At 37.0% G+C, this 22185-nt stretch overlaps 1 protein-coding gene across 2 annotated transcripts in view; it reads left to right on the top strand.

The window, feature by feature from the left end:
• Window positions 1-21953, top strand: part of ASCC3 (activating signal cointegrator 1 complex subunit 3) — a 246412-nt gene extending 224459 nt beyond the window's left edge. For both annotated transcript variants that reach the window (XM_072998402.2, XM_072998405.2), the window contains exons 38-42: window positions 9818-9969; window positions 12630-12771; window positions 19568-19768; window positions 20613-20788; window positions 20888-21953. In XM_072998402.2, the coding sequence (XP_072854503.2) occupies window positions 9818-9969; window positions 12630-12771; window positions 19568-19768; window positions 20613-20788; window positions 20888-21032 (816 nt within the window). In that variant the 3' untranslated portion in view covers window positions 21033-21953. The remainder of the gene's footprint in view (window positions 1-9817; window positions 9970-12629; window positions 12772-19567; window positions 19769-20612; window positions 20789-20887) is intronic.
• Window positions 21954-22185: the final 232 nt, after the last annotated feature.

Below are 22185 nucleotides of genomic sequence, written 5' to 3' on the forward strand. Positions count from 1 at the left end.
TGGCATTTTGAATCATGGATGCAGAAACACAATATCCCAGATTCATAAACTAGAATTAGAATATATGCAGTCAATTGTTTCTATTTTCCTATACTTCTTTGCTAGCATTGCAGTGATTAGTTCTCATTGTGCTGTTTGAAAGTGCCTACTGAATTTCTATTAACTGAAACTGGTAATTGAAGTAGTAATACCTTCTCAGAGGGCAATCGCTTTTTCAGAGGAATAATCTGACAGTGGCCCGCTTTGCATTTTGATTGGTCATGAGCTGCCACTTGATATGATATTTTAGGATTGCCAAATAGTAAGACTGCCATGGTGCTCAGCTTTAACCTTTAGAGGAGTGTTTACCTATGGATGTGTTAAGCACATCTCAGTAGGGTGTCTGTACATTTAGATGACAAAGGGGCTTCAACTCTTATGATCATATTTCTTACTGCTTACTGTGAAAGAGGTGTTCCTGGCTTGACTTACCAAATGATTTGCACTTCTAACCACCTCCTTTCAGCGGATGTCATACCTCCCATCCTTTCAAATCTGATGACCTACCTTTCTCTGGCTCAGACTTCCTATGAGGCTATTTAGCTTTCTGTGCATTTAAACCTAGAATGAAAAAGTATAATTTCAGTATTTGACTCAGCTTCTTAGACTGTAAAAAGCTTGTTGCTTTAAAACTTACGAATCCAGATTGATATGGTATCTGTCACAGTATACGACCAATGAGGGCGGGGTTCTCTTTTGGTATCTTTAATACAAAAGCAGTATTTTTCAAGTGGCATCTCTGTTGAAATAGACCTAGAAACATTTAGATCAGATATTCACTCAAAGAGAACCCTCCAAATTGTGAAGCACACTTGTCAGTAAAAATAGTTGCACTGTTCCTTATGACAGAAGGAAATGTGGACTGGTTCTTTCCACACTGCGACTTTTAGGTATTTTGCAGTGCACTTAATGTTCAAGCAAACACGTTTCTTATATAGTGGGATACTTCTGTGTTTGTTTACCTGTAGTTTATAATTTTATTACAGTATATCAAAGATATACATGTATCAGATTTGGAAACAGTCACATTTAGACATCCATTACACAAAATATAATTTTGGGCTAAGCAGTAAGTGGGAGATCATAGCTTCTGTGAAGCACTGCAGCCTTTGTTGTGATTGGGCTATCCACACTCATTTAATAACCCCATGGTCAGCTGCTTCTGCTACTCAGGCTCAACATAAAGGATTGGTGACTATATGGCTTACGGGCTCAGTTAGATAAAATCAGTATGTGTCATCTGTAAATTTCTTTATTAACTATAGAGTCTTTATTTAGAAGTGGCTTCATTCTTGCTACAAGCAATTGCCAAGGAGAGCTCCTAGAGCAAAACCAAATAACACTTTTTAATAACTCTGAGTGGGATCAAAATGGTTGTGTTTCTGAATAAAGCTGCTTCTTGTCTTCTTGTTGAGTGCAATCTACATAGCTTCCCCACTACTGGCACAGTGAGAAAGCTAATTTCTTTAGTGTCATTTTCCTAAAATGTAGGTGTTTCTGTTTCCTCTAACATGAAGATATTAAGATGTTTTTGATTCCTATCAGTTGACACCGATGGGTAGTATTCAAAATACAGAGGGGCTACATGGGAATAAGTTGCTGCAGCTGCTGTTTTAAAGTGTTGTATGGGTGGTTGGTTTGGTGGTTAAAATAAAAGGAGTAAAAGTGGAGCCTTGTTCAACTACCATTGCCACACCTGTTCAGGTATTACCTGTGACACAAGTTCTGTACAGCCAATAGCAAGGTGGTTCGCTATTTCAGTAAACCTTTTCAGGGTTTTGCTCTTCTCCCATAGTATTAAAAAATTCACGAGGGAGAAAAATAAGGTGAAAACCAGACATGTTTTAATCTTCATGAGCACATTTTAATTTACTGTATGTGTTGATTAAATTCCTATAGCATGTCAGTGACATCTGTTAGCATTATTCCTGTCTGACATGCTGTTTCGTGTAAGTTTGGAAATACAGACGCAGTGTACACATGTAAACTTCATATCAAAACTCTGTGGGCTCCTCTGCTGTTGAAAAAAGCTGCTGAACACTGAGGAATCTTTTAAAAAATTAAGCCCAACCTCTAATAAGAACATGGTGAAAGATGTGGTCGCTCTTGATGGATGCATTATATCTCATCTATAATATAGTTGGTCAAGAGTTGTTTGGTGTGAACGAACAATCCTTCCGATTCAGTTTTGATTCCTGCAAACCTTAGAAAACTCAGAAATTTTGAAAAGGAAATGTTTCTATCCAAAGGAGGCATAATGTAAGAGGATAATATCATCTACTCAAGTAGGATCTGGGTTTTCACCAAGTTTCTACCATGTTAGAGGTCTGTTAACCCCAAAAGCTACTCCTGTGGATTGATGAAGTCTCTTAGATGGCATGAGATGAAGTTTGGGGAAGTTCATATAAGGTGGAGGGAATTCACACAAATCGGGTATGCCTACAATACTTTTAGCCCATTCAATTCTACCTTCAGATTGAAACAAGGCCATTGGTGTGGCTTATCACTGGCTTCCTTTTTTTAATCATTAGTTGACGTTGTCATCATATTTTCAAATATAAGTAGGATTTTGTGATACCATATGCTCCCCACTCCCCCAAAAAAGTACTTAATAGAGAGAGCAAATGTACTAGGGTTTTCTTCTCTCTACCTCTGTTATAAGAATAATATATGCAAATATGCATGTTATTGCTGTTCTAAAAAGAGTTGTAGGTCTAGTTGCCCAAAGGGAATTGCACGATGTTTGTCTTTAGGGAGAATGTGTTTTGAAAGTATGCAGTCTTACCATATTTGTTCTTCCTAGCACATAAGGTAAGTACTGTGGCCTGGTAGTGTATGTGGTGGCAATCTGATGATACAGTTCTACTTATGTACAGTTTGCCCCCTCCTCCCCCCATGACAAACCTTTTTCTTGTTGCCGCTGGAGGAAATGACTAATGCTTAACCCATTTGTGTGATCAATTCACTTAAGCAGCTACTGTGAAATGTTAATCACAACTTTAATTTGTACTGCATTAGCATTTTGATTAACTTGTAGGCTTGCTAGCACACTTGAAGCACTTTTACTCATAGTTACTGCTCGGAAATGACTTTTTGATTAATTAAGTTTGTTAGATAGCAGCTGAGCTTCCTGAATGCTAACCTTATGGGGCTAAAAGTTCAGGAGAAAGTTATTGTGAACAACTGTTGCTGTTGAAACAAATCCTTGAAAATGTGCTTCAAATATTTAATTATTTACCCAAAAAATGAACATTATGAGGAAATTGACCTTAATACTCCAAACAGTGCACAATTCCTTGAGGAGAATATTGAATATGTTTTCCTGGTACTGGAAAAATAGGGTATATGTTTCAAAATGCATTAGAATGTGGTGTGTTCCTAAATTTCCAAAATTGTGCTTCTTTGATCTAGACTGCTGATAATTAGAACATTTTGTTTTATCTGTGAACAGACTCTCATAATTGAGCAAATGTATGATCCATCTTTGTGTGGTCTCTGATACTTATAAAACTACATAGACCACAATAGAGCGGTATTCTCTGTCTTCTCTTCCTCTCGCCATCATAATAGATGTACCCTTGGATTTCTGGGATTCAGAGCTGTGTCCATCACCACCACCAGGAGTGGGCAACATGCAGTATACAATCCATCATTGTAGTTTTTGCATTCTGTGGCTTGAATCTCATTGATGTTCACATAAGGTTTCCATAACTTGTTGTAGCCAACTGCAGATAATTAAAGAGGTGTTGCGGGGTGTCTTGGTTGTGTGCCTGATCCCACATCCCATTTGCACAGCTGAGATGCACCCCAGCACCTCGTCAATTAGCTATGGCAAGTTATGCAAATTTTACACAAACAGCATTAGAATTCATGCTAACCCTTGAGCATTTGCACGTCTTCCATTTTCTTCATATGTGTCAGTTCTCGGTAGACATTTCTCTTCAAGCTCAGAAATAATAGGTGGGGATTGCTATCGATTTGTTATCTAGGAAAACAAATTTTGGAATTGCACATTTAGATACTTTTTCACTGACGTTTACATACAGTAACTAGCTCAATTTACAACAGTTTGTCTGCTTATTTAATCAGTCATACAGTAATCCACTTGCAACATTTTTTTCACAAGATAGATATACACTCAAAACATGTTTTTGTGATGAATACAAACTGTCATCTTTTCTTTATTAAATTCTACTTGCCATTCTAATGCAGCTTTGATTGAACTTGTGAAAATTGCTTAGTACTAGAAAGAGCACTATCTTGTTCACTGTTATCTAAAGCAATTAAATGGCCAATTAATAAGAATCTAAATGCCCTGCTTAATCCCTAGTGTGTGGACAGATACTTTATTTATTTGACTACTGTTTTATTTTACAGTCATGTCATCTACTTCTGGTTGCTGCACAATGATGGAGGGTGGGGTTTCACTTAAATAACTGGGGCTTATTTTTGAGGTAGGACTTATATTACGAGCATCCTGAAAAATCATACTAGGCCTTATTTTCAGGTTAGGTCTTATTTTGGGGGAAACAGAGTATCTGGCTGCCTGGACCACTATGGATGGTTTACAACTAAAAAAAAACCAGATAAGCAATAATTGAAGACGGAAGACACAGTAACAATCAAAATCAAAATTAAACATCAACTAAAGATACACTAACAACAAAGAAAAAACTAAAAATGATAGGATAGTTTAAAGGCAAGATGGCAGAACAGGTAGTATAAAACGCTGAAACTACGACTGCATTAAGATGTTGAATATTCCAGGAAAGCCTGCCTGAAAAGCTATGTTTTCATTAACCATTTAAAGCTTCCCAGTAAAGGTGCCGAGCAAATTGCAGGTGGGAGATTGTTCCACAGACGAGTTATGACCACTGAGAAGGCCCAGTTTTTTGTTTTCTCTTTCCGGGCCTCTCTCAGGATCAGTATTCTCAACCACCTGCCTGGGAAGATTGTGTAGAATGGGCAGATCGCATTGGAAGGAGGCATTCTGCCAGGTATCGAGGTCCCAAACCATTTAGAGGTTTGTAAGTCAGCATCATCACCTTGAAGCTGCCACGGAAACAAACAGGTAACCAGTGCAAGGCGGCCAGAGTGAGGGAGATGTGATGGTATTTCTTCACCCCAGCCAATAGTCTGGATGCCGTATTCTGGACCTGTTGAAGTTTCTGTAACAGCCTCATGGGCAGCCCCATCTTTGATGTTACAGATAGTCCCAATATGTTATGATACAATATAGTACACCGTGGCTGATATCCTTTGAGGGAGTTGGAGGTGGGGGAGTCTTGGATGTCTGAACATTGCTTGTCCTTGTCCCAGTGGCGGAACTAACAACACTGATTTTTTGAACATTAAAGACTCTGCCCTAAGGTTCCCAAAGGCTTTCCTGACAGTGGTTTGCTCATATCCAGTGAGGAATGAAGGGAATCAGAAACTTTCAGTTGGCAATAAGAGGCTATAGTTGATGACATCATTAGCTTTGCACTCATACAGCTGCAACTATAGGATTTCAACTGGGATATTATGTTTTAATTGGAGTTACTTCACAATGGTCTGCTGATCATTATCACATCTTCTGTAATAAAAAATAAATGTACAAAAGGATATACTATTTTGGGGGGAAAATATTCTTGCTACATTTCTTTACCATTTTTCACACCAAAAGTATTTAAAGTGTGTGTGTGCATGCACACACATGTGTCCATCTTTGATTAAAATTCAGAATTCACATCGGGACTCAAAATATTTTGAAATTAATTCATCTAACTTTAAAATAATAAAATCAGAGCAGAAAACATAATGCCAAGCTGCAGTCTTCCCAAGAAGCCAAGCTACTCTGTGCTGGACTGAAAATGCTGCCCTTGTACTCAAGTGGTTAATCTATGACTGTCCTACAGGTGGCATTCTTACCATGAGGCAAAACATGATAACTGCCTCAGGTGGCAATTCTGGGGCACCACGAAAGAGTATTTCACCAGGAAGGTGCCATTTTCATTTTCTATCTTTGATGCCAAAAAATCTTGTCTCAACCTTGTTCTCTTCCCTCCAGATTCTGTACTGCTATCTCAATATCAAACATTCAGAACTCCTATACTGTTAAGTAACAATACAAATAAGAACAAATTGTTTTGTTGAGAATGTTTCTGCTTCCATAATTGGCTTATAGCCTGTAATGCCCTTTGTTTTAGAGTTGGATTCTGTTGTTCTCTTCCATTTTTGTGGATAAAGAGTGCCGCATATATATTAAAAATATATTTTTAAAAAATCTTCTCTGAACAAGACCCTACATTTTGCCTGACCTTGCTAAGCTTAATTTAGCATGATGGAAAATGTAGAAAAAAAGGAAGAAAAATTGGAAGAAAGATAATTTTCTAAAAAATGCTGAGGGAGAGAATTAGTTTTATCCAAGAGAGAGGTAATGGATTGGATATCTCAAACCTAATAAGCAGTTGACCCTATTATGGTGATGACTGCATACACAGAACTAGTACTTTGAAAATGGAGCATATCTGTTAAATACGTTCTCCATTTAGTTGCTCCAGTATACCTGTGGCTGAGTTGGAGAGACCAAGCAGAATGACTCAATTTGATGTATTGAGTATTTGCAGGAATTTCAATTTCCATTGATGTGTCAAGCATTTGTACCTTTTGCACTTAGTTAATGAATGAAAATGTGAGTAGGTTTCCAAGCAGCAAGAACAAGAAGCCAATCTTGTCACAGTTCTCATTTCTTCACCATGTGTCTGTCCTGGATTTCACACCAGGATAGAGATGCAATGAATAAATATTATGGTCGAGAGAGCACAAAATAAAGGGGGAGGAAGAAGGATTTGGTTTGGGTCTTTTGGCATTGTATGGAATGCACATTCAAGCTTTTTACAGTTGTTATTATTATTCCTCACTGGATATGAGCAAACCACTGTCAGTTTTTGCAAACGTCAGAATATCCAATAACAAGCATCACTTGCTAACAGGTGGCAATATGCTTGATCAAGTTCCTGCTCTTGAAACCTGATTCAGTGGCCAAACAAACAAATACACTAGTTCCAGTAGAAAACTTTTTTTTGTTCATACCTTCCTCTCAATCACTGCAAATAGTCCCTATGTGTAATGTCCAGTAAGAAGTAAATGGATTAATACCCCACTATCTAAATAAAGAAGGGTTGGGGGGAAAGGGAAAGCATAGGGAAAGCACAGAAAAAGGGAGAAATGTGTTTAATATTGGGAATATGACTAAAATAAGAATTTATATTGATTATACTTGTCCAAAGAATCTGCATTGTCTGAAACACATAACTCTGAAGTCAGGTGTGTGTGTGCATGTTAGTTGGTTGTGTTTTCAGATTGGTGGCATAGTGCACAACTGAAAATATCCCTGGAAAACATTTTTTCTTTTGACATCTCAACCTGTAGTGAAGGTGTTAACCAATTAGTATGCTCATCCCACGTTTCCTTTGCAGTGATGTATACCGTTTCAATAGGAAGGGGACCAGTATATGATGGTTGTACCCACCAAGCAAACATTCGCCTTCATCAGATATTTGTGTGTATACTTGAAGGATGGCAGAGATTGGAAATCACTCACACTGTAAAATATAGTGCCTTGCTTCTATTTAAGAAACACAATTTTCTGTGGTAGTTGTAGCACTAGCTTTGTTGGGGAGGTTTCCCTCTGGCAGTCACCTATGGATCACTTATGTGAGACACATTTAACCTTATGTCCCATTTGAAAATAGTTGTGAATATCAGTATTTACTTTTTACCTTGGTCAGAAACAAAACCTGTTGAAATCAAAGCATACTCCATCCTATTTAAGCTGAATCTCTCTCACACACATAGAGCTGAAACCAGCTTTGTGTACCTTTTTAAACTCAACATTTCTCCTGGATCAGTGTAATTTAATTGAAAGAGCACTGCATGTGTAAACAACTCCTTTGTTTAAGGAAGATTCCGCTGTTTAGTTTGCCTTAAGTAAATGCTGCCTTTTGTTTGTCTGTAAAACATTTGATTAAATGTGCCAGCTAATATAGACAGCTTAGCATTCCTCTAGTGAGCTGTAAGATAAGTCTGAAGTATACATTCTAGCATCAAAATGCAGACTAGATTCTCTAAAACGAAAACGAAAAACCAAAACCGAAACACTAGAGCTTCTTAATGGAAATGAGAAAATTTATCAATGCTCTCAGGGTCTTAATGGCTACCTATATTCATGTTAGCATTTATAGCTTTATGACATGTTATCACTTTTTGATTGCAGCTTGTCTGGAGGCCACATTATTGGCTATTTACTTGTACTGTCAAACTGGGCTCTAGATGCTGCTTTCTAGGGATCAGTAAGAATTGTATTCTTTTTGTTTCATTGTTTGATCAGAACCTTCCAAAATTTACATATTTCCTTACAAATGGGAAGAAAAGATGTTAAGATTTAAAATATTAATTAAAAATGTCTGAGAAAGCAAAACTGAGATATCTGTTCACTCCTACTGCCAAGGTCAAGCATGTGGTTCTAATTTAAATTAATTGTACAGTATATGAATTTAATATTTTAGTGGTTTTCTACACTGGCATGTTTTTCAGGTGGTTATTGGGCTTGTTATAAAACCCTTGCATTCTCAGAACAGAACAAAAAGACAAGTTGTATGCACATTACAACACTTGATGATAATTAAAAGCAAGGATCTGAGGATACATAACTGAACCAGTTACAAATTCCTTCCCTGTGCTTCCTCCTCTTCTTTTATTGCTTGTCTCTTGTATGTGATGAAAAGGATTATTCAGGGTTCTGAATAATCCTTTTCCTCATCAGGAACCTGTGCATGTATATTTTGCTCACCTGGAGTGGGGCCTCTCTCAAAGGCTCCAGGTCTGTCTCAGATATACTTCCTGTTGTTCAGGTACAAAATGGAGTCTGCTGCAGTACTTTCTGGGTGTTGTGGTTTTCCTGCCCTTTAGGCTCTATAAAGAGCACAACACCTAAAGAGCACTGTGGCAACTTCCATTGTTGTATATTAACAACAGGAAATAGATCTGAGATAGGCATGGAACCTCCAAGGCAAGCAGGCACTTCTTCAGGTGAGTGAAATATATGTGCCTGAAAGTGTTTATAGATGTAAGTTTGTGGACTAGAATTTCCAGAATTTTGCCTGAGGAATTCCTTAAGAATTCTGAGAGTTGGAGTCCAAACACTCCAAATGGCACATACCTATATGGTACTGTTCTCTTACAAATACACTTGGAATACACTTTGGCTATGTAAATGTTGGATATTCCTCCAATGAATCAAAATATTTGAAATTACTGTGGTGGACATAGAAGTTGATCAGCTGACAGTTTACACTATCTTATAGCACTAGTTGAACTTGGGTCCTTTTTAAGGAGAAAGGTGAGATAAAAATATTTGAAATAAATAAATAATTATTCTAATGATTCCACAATTGTTCAGTGGCTAGGACTGGAAATTAGCTAGTATTATCACTGACACACTTTCTCAGTGGCCTGATACAGACAATTATCATAACCATAATTTAGATTATCAGGAATGAGCCTTAGCAAGTCTTTGGGTTGTACACTTCTCTCTTTTCTTTACAATGCTTACTTTTTTAAAAAAACAAATCAAACCACAGTTTTCTGTTATTTATGAATGTGGAAAACAATGAGGCCATCTCAAACCAGAAATTCCTACTGAGTGATAGGAAACAATGCACCTAAAATAATAAAGGACATTTTAAAATTACTTTTTTTCATTTGAGAAATTTAAATGGTGATTTTCTTGATCCAGGCAATGCTAGATGTTGCGGCAAACCAGGGCTGGTTGGTGACTGCTCTGAATTTAACCAGTTTGATACAGATGATAATTCAGGGACGATGGATCCATGATTCCTCCTTGCTTACAATACCAAACATAGAATATCATCATCTTCATCTCTTCAGGTAAGCATTGGTCCCATTTTCGGAATGTTGATATTCAGTTCAGTTGAAATACAAGGTATTATTGATTCTTATTGTTCACTTTTGCCCTTGTAATATTTTGTGGAATTCAATCATATCTTAAGAACCCAAACACTTTATGAGTTTTTTTATACTGCTAGTTGGCATTATAAAACTATGTGGCTCATAAATCTAAACAATCATCATGTCCCTATAGCAAAAGTACATTATATTCTGAGATATTTCAGTGGTAGCTGTCTGGATAACACAGTGATTTGGGTGCCTTGCTGCAGAGCTAGAGGTTAGGTGTACCTGGTCTGCTTCCCAGGAAAAGAGCCAGTTTATATGGCTCTGGCCAAGCAACAGAGCCCTAGAGCACCCCCGGAAGAAAGGACTGGCAAACCAGCCATGAATGCTTTATATCTCAGCAAACTCTGAGAAGGGTTCCTGGGTTGGAATTACTTGACAGCACACAATTAGTTTATTGTATCTCAGTTACATTTGTATAAGTAGGAGAGAAGCAAAGCCTGTGGAAAAGACATGGAGGCCATATAAGGATCAGAGGTTTCCCATCTGGATTAAAACAAAAAAAAAGACATGTATCCAAACACAGTTGTTTTTCAAAAGAAACAGTTTCTACTGAATAGAGCCTGATTGATAGAAGTTACTTGATGCAATGAAAAAATGTGTCCATTTCACTCAAACACTTTTATAAGACAGCAGCACCTCACAAATGCTTCGATGTGTGTGTTCCCAGTTCCTGTAATGTATCACCTGTCTGCCACCACTGCCCCCTTTTAATGTGATTCCCTCCAAGTTACAGTTCACCACTGTCTGTACATAACTGAAATAGACATCCGTGCAAAATGCTGGTCTCTATTAAGGCAGGATGAACTCTTATGTGCATTTCTGTGTTCAGGATTTCACACTTTTTAAAAAGTTATAGCAGAGAATAATAGAGGTTTGTGGTACATAACTCAGTGAAAATGTTTGCTCACTGTGCAAATGCTGTACAAAAGGCAGATTCCATATTGGGGGGATCAGTACAAAAAGAAACAAAATGAAAATTGCCAGTATCATCTGCCATTATGCAAATTGGCAGAAACAATTCAATTCTCTGAAGACAACATTGAAAGAATTTAATATTGACCGTGTCAGTTGGAAAGCTGTCACTCAAAACCAAAGTGTCTATCAAAAAGCTCTCAAATAATGGGCTAAAGGATTTAAAATAAAAAGGATGTGCAAAGGAGGAGAGAAGTGGGAAAGCAAGGATCTTGACAGCTCAGAACAAGATTGTGCTCTTCAGTATCTTCTGGCTCATATAGGGCTAGTTAGTCACCTGTGTGTCCATCAATGTGCCACTGCTGAACCTTAAGCACTCACTACTACTGCTTCTTATTTTCCCTAAATAGTGAATCTGAATCTGATGGAGGTCTTATTCAAAAATTTTGCTACACTTGGAATACACTTGTAACCAAAGTGATCAGAGAGCTGGAAGAATTCTCCTATGATTAATATTTGGGTCTTTGTAGCTTTTGTGGGGAGTAAATGTGGCAGAATGTAATGGTGGTGTATAAAATATGGCAGAGAGTGTAAAGTGGAGATAAAGGTTTTTCTCCCTCTTTCGTTATGCTGGAAGGCTAGGTTATCTTGTATAACTGAGTGGTGAAATATTTGGGACATAAAGGGCTAAAAGCATTTGTGACTTTCAACTAGAATATACCCATTAAATTAATGGGATGTATGTTACTGTTAATATGTCCCATTCAGTAGATCTACTCTAATTGGGATTAGCATTTGAATATAGCTCATTAGGAAGTATTTCTTCACAAGGATATAGGTAATCTCACTATCACTCAGTACTGCAAGATCTTCTTCTTACCTGATGTAGAAATGGCTGCCACTTCCAATGGCTTTAACAGGGGATTAGCAAACCATGGATGATGAACTATATTACCTCCAGCATTGTAAGCAGTATGGCTCTCAGTATCAGTTGCTGAAAGGTGCTGTTGTGATCATATCCTGCTACTGTCCACCCCCGCCACCCCAGCTATTTAGCTGACCGTTTGGGGGCAGAATACTGGACTCCTTAGGCCCTCGATCTAATCCTATGAGGCTCTTCTTGTGTTCTTTTTTCCAAATGTGCTGATTATATACATATAAGTGTGCTTCAGATAGTAATATTAATTAGAGTAAACAGACTATCACACTCATCTTACTTGAGAACCCATAAGGATGTGTGAAGCTGATTGTGTTCATGCTAATTTTTAAATTGCACAGTAAAATCAATACCATTAATCAACATCGTAAAGATCTTTTCGTCCTTATTAAACAAGTTTAAAGCAAAAGGCTGACTGCTTCATGATCTCTGACCTTAGACTATGGCACAAATTGTATCATCATTCTACAGGGTTTTTTAGCCATGGATTTGCAGGATGGTGGTGTTAAGAGCAGTTTTCAGTTTCAGTTTTTTAAACTAAAATGGTATTGACATGAACTGTAAGGACAAACCTCCATTTAAACTTTGAATTTTGATTCTTCTCAAATTTATCATCCAATTGTTGATTTTTTTAACATTTTATTTTTGCATTGTCATTTTAATTTCATTTCTACCTTCCTCAGCTTTAGATCTTAACTGGATATATGTTTTATGATTTTGCTAGGAAATGGAATGAAGGGAAGAGGACAGGAAGTTACCAAGGGCCTATTGAATGTCTGCCTGAACTGATAGCTGCATGTGATGGGAAAGAGAAAATATTTGCTTCCATGGTAGAGCGTGATTTGCATAGTACACATACTACACAGGTAACATTTTTCTTTCCTGTGTAGGGTTGAATGTTGGATAATACAAAGTGCATAACACAAATTGCCTTAGTATTTTTTTCACTGAGTAGCATGGATTAAATTGGATAACTTTATTACGGTCAAAAACCAGCAAGACTGAATGGTATGGGATTTTTGCATGATGGAGATGAGATAGAGTTATCAAGGTAAAAAATATTTCAGCAACTGATAGGTAAGAATGTGGTTTGGTTCAGCATCTTGCAGAGTACAGTTTCCTCTCACCATCGTTCTGCAAAATATGGCTCAGAAATTCAGTGTTGGAGTTCATATGTATATGCCAAAAGCCCTTCATGTTTGGCTTGGCAAGAAGTTCAGACATACTTACAGTAGGCAGTTTGCCTTGTCCTGCCACAATATCTGCATGTCATTTCTGTCTACCTTGTTTCCCAAATGTAACTTCCAGGAGGCTGCTCCGTCATGTAACATATCTTCTTGTCTGCTCTCTTTGGTGAGTGTGTAGGGGAGCATTGGGTAGCATTCCCACCACACATCCACCTGGACTCTATGAACATAGACTCTGATGTTTGTTCCTTTGATTATTATTTTAGTTTATATCTCTCTCTAAGAATAAGGCTAATTCTTCCTCATTTTCACACTGAAACAGAACAGGTAATAATTAAAACATAAGAGATGAGCAAAAGCATTTTTAAAAATTAAAAATGAATTAAAAATTCAACACCTACACATTTAAAAGATCTTTATGCAGCCAGCAAGTTTGATTACCAAAGACCTGCCTGAATTGAATGGTATTTACCTATTAGCAGAAAAACAATAAAGAAGAAAGAGACCTAGCCTTCCTCAGTTGGAAATTTAAGAGCCTGTGAGCAGACATCAAGAAAATTGTCCTTTCACATTCCTTGATATTAACTACTTGCATATATTTCACATATATTTCAAAATCACAACTAAAATTTTTTTGATACGTCTTGTCCTTCAGGTAACAAGAATAAATATTATTAAGGATTAAGATATTGTCACTTCCATTGTGTTTGTCAACAGAGAATCTTTGCTTGCAACATATTTAGGATGATAAGCAATGACAGAAGCTAAAGTCTAACATAAATGGGAGGGCAACATGTTGCCACTCTCTGCTGTAAGTGGTGCTTCTTTGCCTTGCATTTTCATGTCTGCACACTGTGGATGCAAAATGCATGTACATAAGATGCAGGAGTTACAATATAAAATAAAACACATAAATTAGTTTGGAATTGTTGCACTTTTCAAGCCCACAAACAACTCAAAAGCAGAAAAAGGCACACCTTGGAATATGCTGGAATTTACCCTTAAATGGAAGAAATCTACTGTCTTATTTTTCAGGATGGATACAAGGATTTAAGCAAAATATGTGTTTTGAAACACCATATAATATTATACAGTTGTCACAAACTGAAGAATTTTCTGAGTTCAAGAATGGCACATTAAGTCACATGTGCATGTTTTAACAGACACACACACAAACACAAAATATCTTTTTCACATCCTGAGCTCTAGATGATTTTCTTAAATATGAAATAAATATCTTCATTGTGCTTTTCTCTGTAATGTCTGATAAACTGAAATTTGGCTCCTGAGCAAAAGTTAACTATGTATATAGATAAGTGACATCTGTACTTAAATATAAAGTGCGATTAAAACTTGGATGAGGATGCATTTACAAGGGAACAAACCCTTCTTGAACAATAGATTTCAAGCTCAATACATGTTGACTTCAGTCCAAGTTATAGATGCATTGAAAAATTAGAACATTGTTGTAATTAGTTCAGGGAAAACTCCGAAGTAAACTAACTTAATTTATTTGCATAAATTGCCGTTCTGTTATCTTTAAAACCAAATGCAAATTGGTTCCGTCTGATACGATGATGGTTATTTGGCTCAAAAGTGCTTCAATTTGCGTAGCAATCTGGTGTCGTCTCTGCTGTGAGACGATCTCAGGTAACATACAAATCCTGAATTATTCCAGAAATTAGTATGTTTAAAGCATCAATTTAAGTGCTAATTGCAGTAGTAATGAGAAAAAGCAGTACTACTGTGAGATTTGCATCTACTTCCCCATCAGTATGCCTGGAACAGTGGCTGACTGGCAGAGGATTTGGCTGCTAATTAAATAATTGTATGCATGGTAGTGTTCACGTCTGATTCAATAGATGAAGATTAATCCTCAGATAAATATGTTTGGCTGGTATCGAAATGTCTTAGCAGTTTCTTCAAAAATAGCTTTTGTGTATGTGGTGCATCCATATCTTTCATGTATCTGTTTTAATATGTCAATAACATAAACTGTGCTTACACTACACACCTAGATGTGCATCATTGTAAATAAAAGACATTATGCTTCTTCAACATAGAAGAAAACACTAACATGTGTTTGCACTATCCATATACTTTTTACATAGGAAACCTATGGATGTGCTTTGCTCCTCAATTTTTGTCACTTTTCTACATGTGTATGCATTTCACATAGTTGTAAAAGAGAAACTATCACAGAAATCTGTTGCAAAGATTGATTGGACTTAATTTTCATCCACCTTTTTCTAGTTCTACCACTAAACCAATTAAATAAAAGTTCAAATAAAATGTTAATCACCGGTGAAAACAAACCCAACTTCAGTAGGCATAATGGTCTTTTCACTACTGACAGAGTATCTACCAGAGGAAGATTCTAATAGGATTTAATATCCCAGTTTCTTTTACTACTACAAATACTCCTATATACTACGTACTGTTTGTGCTGCTTGAGGTATTCTGGGAGTTGTAAGGTAACATTTTCCAAAGTGGTGTTTTTTAAAAGCCACCAGTTGTGGCCTAAGGAAGCAATCCATGTGCATCAGCTAAGAAGGATATTTATATTAACATTGTTGAGTAGAATAAACAATAGAAGATTATATATTTTTGAAGATTGCAACAATCTTCTTGGCAGAGCTGCATCATATAGTGAGGTTGATATCATCAGAGGCAGACATGCCAGGGCTATTTTAGTGCAACAGAAGTGTTCCTAGAGGGCCACTCTTTGGGTTTTGAGAATCCCTAGGGATCCCCTTTGTCTTTGGGCATCGTTTGGGACCTGCAGAATAAGAGGTACAATGGTTTAATGCTGGAAAATCACTGTTGTCTATCCCAGTCCCACCACTGAAACTGGTGGTGGGAATTTTCCAGCTTTAAATCATTCCTTCTCCTGTTCTGCACCTCCTGAAGGCTGCCCAAGGGAAGGGATCCTTAGGGATCCTCAGAATGTAGGCGGCTCTCGAAAGCTTTCTGTTGTGCCTGTATGAGTATGCCACAGGTGTGTCTGACATCATTATCGTTGCACAATGTAAAGTTGCACAACAGAATTTCACCCATTTGGTCTCAAGGTTTTAAACTAGGAGTGCTAGCTATTAGACCAAACAATATATTTGATAGCTTACCAGAGTAATTGTATCAGCCATAGTTGTCCTTTCATAATACCAGCCCATATCTGCCACTTTAGCACTCCAAATGTTTCCAAATTACAAGAAGGAACTAACCAAGTAGTGATATTATCCTCATTGTAACCAAGTTCTACAATGAGGATAATATCACTGAAAAGGCCATAGATATGGTAGTGTCTGCTACACCTCCATGGAGTGAAAGATTTTTAAGCCGGGGTTTCTCCAGAAAATCTTATGGTATGAAGAGTGCCCCTTCCCCTATCCTTATGGCACATCAGAGTTTAAAGGGAAAATTCCTACAAGGTGATATTTTTCAAACTGAGCCTAGAATCTGACTAGCAGTTAGTCAAGCTCCTTGAGGATTAATATTATCTCTCTACATTGTGCAGTTAGGACCCTAACTTCTATACAAGTGACTATCTGTAGGAGAAAGGACACATATATCACTGCTCCTAAATGGGTTGTTTGGTTTTTGTTGCACCTTGGCCAAAAGGTGCATGGACAAAAGGCCCTTTAATCCTTTTCCTATTTGCAAGAAAACAATAACAGAAGCTGTATTAGAATCCCTTCCCCCTTACATTACACAGTGGACATGGAAGCCAAGTTAAAAAAATAACAGTGGGAGTGAGCAACTGAGGATAAAAAGTGAAAATTCTAATTGAGTATCTTTTTTTATTATATTGGAATGGTTTATAATTACTTGCTCTAACATGACAGAAGTTTTAGTAGATGTTTTAATTGTAAAAAAGCAGTGGATGATAGAAGAAATGTCACAGCTAATAGAAGAGAGACAAATGGAAAAATAAAAATAATGTCAAAAACAGAGAACTGCAAAAGAATCTGCAGAACAAAATTAGGAAAGCTGAAGAACATTGTAGTCTGAACAATATACAGAAATGGAAAGTCTAGACAAAATTCCCAGTTCCTTTAATGTACATAAAAAGATCCAGGCGGTAGCAAGCATATTTGGGGGGGGGGGGGGGGAAGCAAAGATGTTCATTACTGTTGGATAAGAATAATTCTTTGATACTTAACATGGAGGGTAGTGAAGAGTAAGTACATTCAAGAGCTGTTTGAACATAACATAATTTATTGTACTATGCATAAATGTATAACTGGCAATACATCTGAAATCTGAACTAGACAGAATGCTAAGATGAATGAATTGTCTCATGCAAAGGCAATGTAGACATGATAATATTCAAGCTCTTATAGGAGAGAAGGGAGAACAGGAAGACTGCGGTGGAGAAAGCAGTTAAAGAAGACTGTGGTTAAAGAAGCACAGAAAACCTACTCGGTTTTAGGTTTGCTCAATTCAAAATATGATTCCAGTTAATCAAAATTGTTTGTTTAAAAAAACTGTTGGAAAAATTAGTCTTACGGAACTCCTGAAAACTACCAAATAGAAATAATGTCACCAGCTAGGTCACTAAAGATTCATAGCACTTCATTACAAGAAGAAATTTAGGAATGTGGGTAACTTTACATCAGAATTTGAACTTTTGGGTAATTATCTGAAATGATTCTCTGAACTCTCTGTGGCTTGCCTTATCACTAATTAGCACTTCAGTGACTCACTTATTATGGATTACGTTGGGAAGATTTAATTCAGAATGTAATTATAAGTAGTTTTCAAGGGCTTACAGAAGAATACTTTAATCAGTAGAGGTAAGGTTTTTTTTTTTAATTTGGACATAAAATCATCTTTGTAAAGCATATGTAGTATTCTTAAGGGGTTTCATATTTGGTTTGTTTGTGCAGAAGTACTTAAATAAGATGACAAGGAGTGAAATATTTATGATAAGAACTCTAGCCATTATATTAAAACAAATAGACATATTGAGTCCAATGGAAATGTGGAAGAATCTTGGCCCTGTGCATTGAAGAACCATATTGGGTTCTTCAATGCACATTCATTGGAGGGAGGATTTGGGAGTGATATGTTTTTGAGCATAAACAACAAAGAATCCTGTCACACCTTAAACACTAACAAATTTATTATAGCCAAGCCTTTATGGTTTATAGTCCACTTCAGCAGATAAAGTTTTTGTTCAGAATTTCAGAATTTCACTGCACATTTGGAAATAGGATTGTGCAAACTCAATGCTGAAAGCAGAGGCATTCTGTTAAGACATTTAACAAATGATAAGGAAGTGATCCTGATTCATACCTCTGATTGGCAATATCTGATGAATAGTAACTGATCAGAATTGTAGATATTGATCCTATTGGAGTCATTGGGGCTTTTGTAGCATTTAGCGAGACCCTTGCCTGCAAGAAGCCTATGTAGTCTCCAGGGAATATGGGTCTGAAGGACTTATCCATCAGCATGAGTTAGTGAGGATCAAAAGTATGTTCCACAGAGAGCCAATGGCCACAATCCTGTTGGGTTGAAATCAAAGTTCTGACTGAGGGAGGCACAAGGGAATAAAATGGAGCACCCGAGGGAAGATGAGAAGGCAGTAAAATTATCAAGGCATCTGTGGGAATTACAGCACTGAGAATAATTACCACGAATAAGCAATAATCTTACAATATGATGTAGTTGTGTCACTGCTATTCTCGTTTTCTCTAGTGTCTAAATGGCCTACACATGTGCGTACCAAACCTTAAATTTGTTTGCTCCTCATTTAAATGACATATGTTCCACCTGAAGAACAGCAGGCCTAGGACTGGAACAATACCTCTATGACCTGTATGCTTCTTTTCTCGTTCTGCATCTTGCTTGTTTTCTCTCAGATTCCTATACTATCTGTTACACCTATAGCTCTGTTTAACAAGGCTTCAGACTGCCATGCTTTATATCCCTACACTGGAGGTAGAACAGATGACTTTCAGATATCTAATACTTAGCATTTAGAAATGCTTTCCAGAAGCAATCCAAAGAATAACACAAACTTAACCTGCTTTCAAAAACTGAGGAGAGACCTCATTGCCTTTTCCCCTCCTAATTGTCTAACAACCCATCCCCATGGGTTCTGTTTTCTAAAAATGGAACAATTAGAAAGTGTTGTATTCTCTATGTCTTTCATAGAATACAAGTGGTAATTTTAGACCAGATACTTTATCTCCAGATCGCTGAATTTCGATTTGATTAATAATACAGCAAAAAATATCACAGGCTAGTGTCTTCAAATACTGTTCACACAGCGGGAGCAGATAAAAAAATTTTTTGTTTGTTTGTTTGCTGGCCTATCATACAGTAATGGGAAATGGTTAAAAATTATCTGAACATTCAGCATGAATAATGTAATTACATAGTGAGGTGTGTTCCCACCCAACATAAATAATAATGACAGAATGTCACTTGAAATTGAATGTCACATAGGTATATGTATTCTTTTCCATAGGCTTGGCATTTTTTGTCCCACTTGCCAGTGATAGAAGTTCGCATAATCATTAAAGGTTGTTGGAATGATTCAGTTCAGGAACTATCTGTCCCATTGTTGGCTACAAGCATGCGAGATAACAAAAAGTGGATGGAGTTGTATGCAGATCAAGAATACATGTTCCAGATCAACTTGCAGAGATTGCATTTTGGTTATCCCAAGGTACAATATTGATCTATATTTTTCAAGTTCCACCCATGTTTTCCTAATGAGTATTTTTTTATGTTGCTCTGGGGGAGGAGGCAGTACAATTCAAACTCAGAGATACACAGTCTGTGATGTGTTTGGAATGGGGAAAAGTCTCAGAGCAGAGTCACCACTCCTATGAGAGCACAAAGTTAGGCAAGGGCCAGCATAATCCTAAGTAATTTCTACCATTACCAGGCTGGAAGGAATTTAGATTCAGCACAACTTTAACTGGCTTAGTTTATCCATCTTGGCTGGTTATGGCTGCCCTCTTACTCCCTATGATGGATCTTGGTCAACTCCATTTCATATGATGGCTACTTTATTGAAATTTCACATGGTGAGGGCTGTCAGAAATTTTCATGTGATCACTACACAATGTCACTGCTGTACAATGGTCAGTATGTTAGGATTGGAGCAACTGCTTCCTGCTTTCTCATGATAACCATGAAGAATGAAAAAAGACCATGAAAATAAATCAGTACTTATTATGAATATGTTTCTGTGGTTTGTGTTTTGATATGATACGGTTTATATAGGTCATGCTGCGTTGGATGGTGTCATTTCACTGGAGGAACCACTTCTGCCAGTGTAACCAGGAGGGGGAGGGGCCCTCCAGCACCCTCCTTTGTGCCCTCCAAAAACCTTACAGCAAATATTTAGGTGGCACATAAGGCCACATCAGGGAGAAAAAAGGGAGAAGTTGCCTTTGCATTTGCAATGTGTGATTTCATATATTAGTATTAGCTTAATTATTAATTTATTATTAATTATTTAATGTTAATTATTCTGCTGTTAATATTTATATTTACTTCTTCAGGGCAGGCAAGATAGCAAAGCCATTGCACCACGATTCCCCAAGACGAAAGATGAAGGGTGGTTCTTGATCCTTGGAGAAGTGGACAGAAAAGAGCTTATTGCTCTGAAAAGAGTTGGATATGTCAGAAAGCAGAATGTGGCCTCACTTGCTTTTTATACTCCAGAAACGCCTGGAAAGTAAGAGGATGCAAAATGCTGATCACTGCTTGTGTTTGTGAAATATGTCTTCTCTTTTTTGGAAGAAAAAGACTGATCTCTGTTCTTTTTAATTTATAGGTATATCTACACGTTATATTTAATGAGTGACAGCTATCTTGGAATGGACCAACAGTATGACATTTACCTGAACATCTTGCCAACAAGCACCTCAGCACAAGTCAACACAGAAATCTCTGATGCCTTAAATGACATGGGCCTGTAACAGCGAGGCCTGCGTCCTCTCTTGTGGTAATATGCTCATTCTGGGAAAAAGAAACTTGTTTGCCTTACAGCAATCAGGCCAACTTTGACACCCACAAAATTGAAAATGACTCCTGTATTGATTCTGATAATACAGAGTTAGCCACAGTGGCCTTTTACCTGATCAAAGGGGTGCATTTTTAAAGAATTCATTTTGTAGGTTTCCTGTCAACTGACAATTTTTTCTTCTTCTATTAAACATGTATGCCACGCCTTGACTTTGGAAAATAAGCACATGAACGGAGCAGATATTTTAATTTGCAAAAGTGAACATTTTCATTTGTGTTCATGTATCATTACTGCAACCAGTTTCTGTGATCCAGAGGCATCATTCACAAATGATGTTCAGAGAGTAGTCTGAACCACTGGATATTTCTCTCTGGTAGTGTGCACTTGTAAAGATCACGCCGTGGTCCAGAAAAAACAGGTCTTCATATACACCAACAGTATGTTTCCATTGCAGCATCTCTGTACGGATAATCTTTTCACCTTTTAATTTATGAGACATAGGAAAAAAGAAATGTTGCTAAGGTATATTGCATAGTTTTGTATTGAAGGCAAATACTTGCAACAGATTTGTCATCTCAGAATTTTCTATGTGAAATGTATTGTACGTAATAAAGATCAGCACTTAAGCACATCATATCTGGAAAATTACTAAAAATGTTCTAGCATTCATTATGCATTCAATAGACTGTAGCTTGCAAGTTATTTGAAAAGGATCCTGATTGAAATTTGGATTGTGAAAGAACTATTTGTTGTATTGTTGATTTATTATTTATTTGAATGATTTCTAATGTTTCTTTAATGACATTTTGCCCTTGACAAGTCAATTGACAAAAAAGATTGGAACTTGCGAAACACAATAAATGCAAAAGAGAAATTCCCTTTTCAAAGCCATTAATTGAAACCTGCAGTGCACACTGAATACCTGTAGTGTGGTGATTTATCAACCAATGGGCACACATGAGTAGACATGTCTGGATTTAAAGGGAGACATGTTTAGGTTGAAAAATATCTTCAATATTGTAATGTAGGTTTTTCAGTCTGGAACAATTATATTTAATTGCTTTCTTATTATATAGTTTATTATGTCTTTTTATAATGTGCAATGA

Source organism: Pogona vitticeps, chromosome 1, assembly GCF_051106095.1.
Source record: "Pogona vitticeps strain Pit_001003342236 chromosome 1, PviZW2.1, whole genome shotgun sequence".
Classification (NCBI taxonomy): Eukaryota; Metazoa; Chordata; class Lepidosauria; order Squamata; family Agamidae; genus Pogona; species Pogona vitticeps.